The following is a 6000-nucleotide window of genomic DNA, read 5'->3' as shown; positions in this document are numbered from 1 at the left end:
GGCACACACATGACATACAGGCACAATTACATGTGTGCTTGCTCACTGTCTCTCCTCACCCCTCCATCTTCAACCAGCCAACCCCAATGGATGATATACTTTATTAAAAATATATAGTTAGGGCCGGGTGTGGTGACTCACGCTTGTAATCCTAACACTTTGGGAGGCCAAGGCAGGTGGATCACCTGAGGTCAGGAGTTCGAGACCAGCCTGGCCAACATGGTGAAACCCATCTTTATTAAAAATACAAAAATTAGCTGAGTGTGGTGGCTCATGCCTGTAATCTCAGCTACTCAGGAGGCTGAGGCAGGAAAATCACTTGAAGCCAGGAGGCGGAGGTTGCAGTGAGCCGAGATTGCTCCATTGCACTCCAGCCTGGGTAATGAGAGCGAAACTCCGTCTCAAATGTGTATATATATATATATATATATAGTTACAAACTCCGTCTCAAATATATATATATATATATATAGTTACAAACTCTATTGTCAGTCTGGGCTGGGCTCTGGGGCCGGAGGGACTGCAGGGAGGTGGGATGGTGGTCCCTCATCCCACCCCTCAGAGTCCCTCCTCTGCACCCAAACTCAACACCATCCAAGGGCCAAGGTGGCTGGCTTTGAGGGCCTCAAGGGGCCAGCCAGCTGGGCAGGGGAAGGGGCTAGGCTTGATGGGCAGGGTGGGGAGTGGTGCACAGAGAGGGACCATATCTCCTTGTCTGGCAGGTAAAAACAGCAGAAGGTGAATTTGGTGTCTCCATCTGTCTCCATTTATAGATATTTACAAAAGAAAGTCATGAGCAACAGGCCACAGTCATGCAAAAGAAACGCACCCCCCTCCCCAAACTAACCCCCTGCCCACCCTGAAATCCCGAGATGTCTCCCACCCAGCAGTCCAGTCACCTTCCCCAAGGTTCTGAGAGCAAAGAGGGCACGTCCTTGAAGAGTCAGTGGGGGAAGGGTGGTGGATCCGGGGACCCAGAGCCACCAGGAGCAGGCGCTGGGGGAACCCAGGCTGATTGGGCCGAGCTCTTCCCAGGCCTGGGTGCTGGAGTCAGGAGGAAGGGGTCCCCAGTCTTTGAAACCCCACCTTCCTCCAGAAGGTCCACGGAGCCAGGGTTGGCTCTGTCCTGAGTGTGGGAGGGGGTGTCCTGGCATCCTACCCCCGGCAGAGGCTCTTGTGGGCAGTGGTGAGGGCCGGGCCTGGAGGTCAGATGGCAGATTCCCTGCGGTAGGAGATGTTGTCCAGCGGGAGGGAAGCCTGCATGCGCTCCAGGTCCAGGTGGCTGCCGAACTCCAGCATCCGGATGATGCCCGCCTCCTCCTTGGAGCCGGCCTCCAGGCCCAGGCCTGCGGCCACCGCGGCCGCCGCAGCCGCCTCCTCCTCCATCTCCTCTTCCTCCTGGCTCATGAGGGCCAGCTCGTTCTCGTAGCAGAAGGCACTGGGAGGGGGCGGCGGAGCGGGCAGCACGGTGATCTTACTCTCCTGCAGCTCCCGGGCCGAGCAGCAGGGCGTGCCGGCCACCTCGTAGGTCTTGTGAAAACGCGAGTAGTCTACCTTGTAGTGGCTCTTCTCCTCGAAGACCACGGGCTCAAAGCGGTGGCCCCACAGGATCTCGCTGGCCAGGTAGGAGCTGCGGGCCTGGGTGGTCATGGCCGTGGCCTCCACCATGGGATGACCACGATCTTCCGAATCTCGACTCCAGCTCTCCTGCCATGCATAGAGCGGGCTGTCCTCGTCGATCTCCGTGGACAATGATGACCGTGGGCGACACCCAGGAACGCATCGCGGTCCAGGCCGATGTCATAGCCCAGTTGAGGTCCCGCTGGTCCAGGGGCAGGTCTCGCCTCCCTGGTCATGTAGGGCTTGAATGATCTGGGCCCGCACGTGGTCCCACAATGTGGCTCTTGCGTAGGTTGCCCACGCCCACTGAGGCTACGAGCTTGCCGTCGCGCACCGAGATGACCGCGTGGTGGCTGAACAGCAGCTGGTCTGGTGCCGCTTCCTTGGGCCGCGCCTCTTGGCCATGATGGTGCCGATGATACAGAGAACGTCCGATGACGGCAGCCCACGATGGCTGGACCACCAACAGCGATGACCGCCAGCGGGGCACTCCTCCGTCACGCACCGAACCCGTAGCCGATGGTTGTCATGCTCTCCACGGAGAACAGAAGGCACCCAGGAAGCGTTCACGTGCATGATGCCAGGGCTTGGGGTCGCCGGGCGCTGCCCCGCCGCCGCCCGCCGCCGGCCCCCCCGCCGCGGGCACCCCTGGGCTGGCCTCCAGGTCACCGTGGAAGAAGGCGATACACCAGAAGAGGAGGCCGAAAAAGAGCCAGGAGACAAGGAAGGCCGCGGAGAAGATCATGAGCATGTAGCGCCAGCGCGTGTCCACGCAGGTGGTGAAGATGTCCGCCATGTAGCGCTGCGACTTGTTGCTCAGGTTGGCGAAGTACACATTGCATTGGCCGTTTTTCTTGACAAAGCGGTTGCGGCGTTTCCGCCGGGGCACGTGGGCCTGGCCGTTGCGGCTGTGTCCGTGCATGTCCTGAAGCCGGCGTGGTCACCTGGGAAGACGCAGGGCCTGCGGAGGAGAAGCCAGACAGGTGAGATGCTGGGGAGCAAGGGGCCTCCTCAGGGCCACCCAGACTCAGCCCCCAGACTCTCAGAAGCAGGTGAGCCTGGACCAGGACCTGAGACTTCCTCTGCCCCAGCAGGCAGAGGGTGGCAGCGGAGGGGGTTCTGATGACAAAGTCTGAGCCAGTGCCCCTGAGTCCGGCCCAGCTTAGAGATAGGGGTCCACAGACCAGGAAGCTAAAGCCACAAGGTCCTAGTCCCTACCCCTCAACACTGCCCCTCCGGCCCTCCTATGCTCACTGTTCTGGAAGCTTCCTAAGGCCCATCTTGGTTCCTCCCTGCCCCTCTGTCCTGCTTGCCCTGAGCATAGGGAGCCATGGAGGCTCTGGGCCCGCTCCCCTCCCTGGATTCCATCTATGGACTTTTGGGCTTCTCGGGGGCTGGACAACCTCCTGTACGATAGACACTGGCCACCTGTGGCTCTTTACAATTAAAACTAAATAAAATACTAACTACAGCTCCTTCCTTGCATGAGCCACATTTTAAGTGATCAGGAGCCACATGTGGTCAACGGCCGCCACACCACACTGGACGGAGAAGACATATAGGAGAGTTCTACCACTGAGAAATTTCTGGCCGGACACAGGGGCTCATGCCTGTGATCTCAGCATTTTGGGAGGCCGAGATGCAAGGATCGTTTGTGCCAGGAGTTTGAGACCAGCGTGGGCAACAGAGTGAGACCCCATCTCTACAAAAAATAAGAAAAATAGCCAGGCATGGTGGTGCATGCCTGTGGCATCAGCTACTTGGGAGGCTAAGGCAGGAGGATCTATTGAGCCCAGGGGGTCAAGGCTGCAGTGAGTTGTGATCATCCCACTGAACTCCAGCCTGGGCCACAGAGCAAGACCCCATGTCAAAAAAAGAAAAAAAGAAAAAAGAAAAAGAAAAAGAAAGTTCTACTGGAACCTGCAGCCCCACCTGGGTCTGAGCTACTTTCTTAGACTCTTCTCTCCCAGTGCTGCTTTGAGTCCTTGAGCCCAAATTCCTGCCCAGTGCCCAGTGGAGGAAGGGGGAGCCCCCAGCTTTGACTCCTCTGTAGACATCGCTATTCCCACGTCCCGGGTGGCTCAGAGAGGGAAAGCCGCCTGCCAGCCACAAAGCTGGCAGTGGGTACAAACTTGCGTGGCACCAACATGAATGAGTTGATGGCGGGGAGACACGAGTGGGAGGGGAGGACACACTCAGTTCACCTCTCCAAGCTTCCATGTCTTCACCTGTAACATGGGCACCAAAACTCCCTACCTCATGGGACCTACGGGGACAGCAGGTGCTGGGGTAAAGCCATCACCCTCCTGCCTGCCTTCCCACACTTCCCAGGAGCTGGTGACAGGCAGGATTTGCCTGTCAAGCATCCCCAGCTGTTGTAGCAGAAGAGGCCCCTCACCCCACTGGGTGGCGGGATGTGCCTCGGGCCGTAGAGGACAGACACTCTCTCCACCCCTCCCTGCCACTGGGTCCCCAGGGAAGACATGGTGCTACCCTGGCCCCAGCAGCTGGCAGGGCCAGGACTGGGCCTGGGTTCCCAATAACATTTTGGCCCAGAATTACATAAGGCTGGAAGTTTCTATTTTCTGTTCTATTCTTCTTCCTGATCTAATTGTGCATCTGTGGCAATGTTTATACACTTCCCCGGTTCAGGACAACTCGGTTGCTGCAGCAACCGGTACGCGCCAACGCTATAATTTAGAGATCAACAGCCTCAGAGCCTGCCTCTTCCCAAGAGAAACTCCCTCTCCGGGCCCAGGGAGAGTGAGCCCTGCCCCCACCTCCTCCCCCGCGGTCACCCACCCCACTCCGAGTTCTTCTCCCTATTCCCCTTGTTTCCAAAGAGCTCCCTGGCTCCTACAGTCCTGGGTTGAAGTCCTAGATCCACTGTGTGACTTGGGCGAACTACTGACTACTCTGAAACTCAGTTTCCTCATCTTGAAAATGGGGCTGGCCGGGCACGGTGGCTCACGCCTGTAATCCCAGCACTTTGGGAGGCTGACGTAGGTGAATCACCTGAGGTTGGGAGTTTCAGACCAGCCTGACCAACATGGAGAAACCTTGTCTCTATAAAAATACACAAATCAGGGCCGGGCGCGGTGGTTCACGCCTGTAATCTCAGCACTTTGGGAGGCTGAGACGGGCCGATCACGAGGTCAGGAGATGGAGACCATCCTGGCTAACACGGAGAAACCCCGTCTCTACTAAAAAATACAAAAAACTAGCCGAGTGTGGTGGCGGGCGCCTGTAGTCCCAGCTACTCAGGAGGCTGAGGCAGGAGAATGGCATAAACCCGGCAGGTGGAGCTTGCAGTGAGCTGAGATCCGGCCACTGCGCTCCAGCCTGGGCGACAGAGTGAGACTCCATCTCAAAAAAAAAAAAAAAAAAAAAAAAAACACAAATTAGGCCAGGCATGGTGGTGTATGCCTGTAATCCCAGCTACTAGGAGGGTTGAGGCAGGAGGATCGCTTGAACCTGGGAGGCGTAGGTTGCAGTGAGCCAAGATCGTGCCACTGCACTCCAGCCTGGGCAACAAAGTGAGGCTCTGCCTCAAAAAAAAAAGAGAAAATGAGCCAATGAGATATCATGCTGGAGACCTAACAGGTCATGCAGGCATGGCCTGTAATGCGAGGCTGGCCTTTCAGAGCTGGGAGGTCCAGACCCTCTTTGCCCCCTCCCGCAGCATCCCAGCAGCCAGGGCTCCGGGGGAAACCTTGGGGTTCTGGGAACAGGCACACCTTCTGCTCTATAAATAGAGTTTTCAGGGAGGACTTTCTTTGCTAAACATATTCCCCCTGTTCTGTCCCACTGCCTCAAATGGCTCCAGGAGCACCGCAGACTGTCAGGACAGGAGAAGCATAGGGTCACCGAGTTCAGGACCCTCATTTTATGTCTGAGGCCAAGGAAATCCAGAGAAAGGAAGGACTTGCTAAGAGTCCCAGAGTGGGGCCAGGTGGGCCAGCCCTGAACAAGGCCTCACCCCCACCCCAGAGTTCCTCATCCACTTCCTCCCTGGAGGGGTCTGGGGTGGGTTTTGGGGCAAGGGAAGGGAAGAAACCAGCCAGTCCAAACTGGACCACCATCCACAGGTGTGCAGGATAGAGGCAGAGGGGACAGGGTATGGCGGCCCAGGCCTTCAACAGGTGAGGTCACTGAGTTCCAGAGAGGGTAGGGGCCCCTGCCCAAGGCCAAACACAAGCCCAGGGTTCCAGGGGATCCCTGGTTCTCTGCCCGGTGGGAGTGGCTCCTGACCTGGCGAGTTCACCTGGTGCTGCAGACGAGATGTCTTTATGGACTTCCCCACCTCTGGGAGGGGCCTTGGGGTTAAGGGAGCCTATCCCCTGATGGCTACAGAGATTGGGCGTCCCCTCGCCAGCAGTG

At 57.6% G+C, this 6000-nt stretch overlaps 1 protein-coding gene across 1 annotated transcript in view; it reads right to left on the bottom strand.

Annotated features, from left to right (window-relative positions):
* Nucleotides 1-832: 832 nt before the first annotated feature.
* The window catches only part of KCNJ4 (potassium inwardly rectifying channel subfamily J member 4), a 28187-nt gene continuing 23019 nt past the window's right edge, over nt 833-6000 (bottom strand). Inside the window, 9 exon segments of the mRNA XM_017861268.1 lie at nt 833-1743; nt 1745-1771; nt 1773-1810; nt 1813-1839; nt 1842-1891; nt 1893-1984; nt 1987-2043; nt 2046-2167; nt 2170-2581. Of these exon segments, the coding sequence (XP_017716757.1) occupies nt 1207-1743; nt 1745-1771; nt 1773-1810; nt 1813-1839; nt 1842-1891; nt 1893-1984; nt 1987-2043; nt 2046-2167; nt 2170-2542 (1323 nt within the window). The 5' untranslated portion in view covers nt 2543-2581 and the 3' untranslated portion in view covers nt 833-1206.

The sequence above is a fragment of the Rhinopithecus bieti genome, unplaced genomic scaffold (assembly GCF_001698545.2).
Source record: "Rhinopithecus bieti isolate Rb0 unplaced genomic scaffold, ASM169854v2 scaffold_56975, whole genome shotgun sequence".
NCBI lineage: Eukaryota > Metazoa > Chordata > Mammalia > Primates > Cercopithecidae > Rhinopithecus > Rhinopithecus bieti.
Note: the sequence above shows the minus strand (reverse complement) of the source record. Positions and strands in the feature narration are given on the sequence as shown.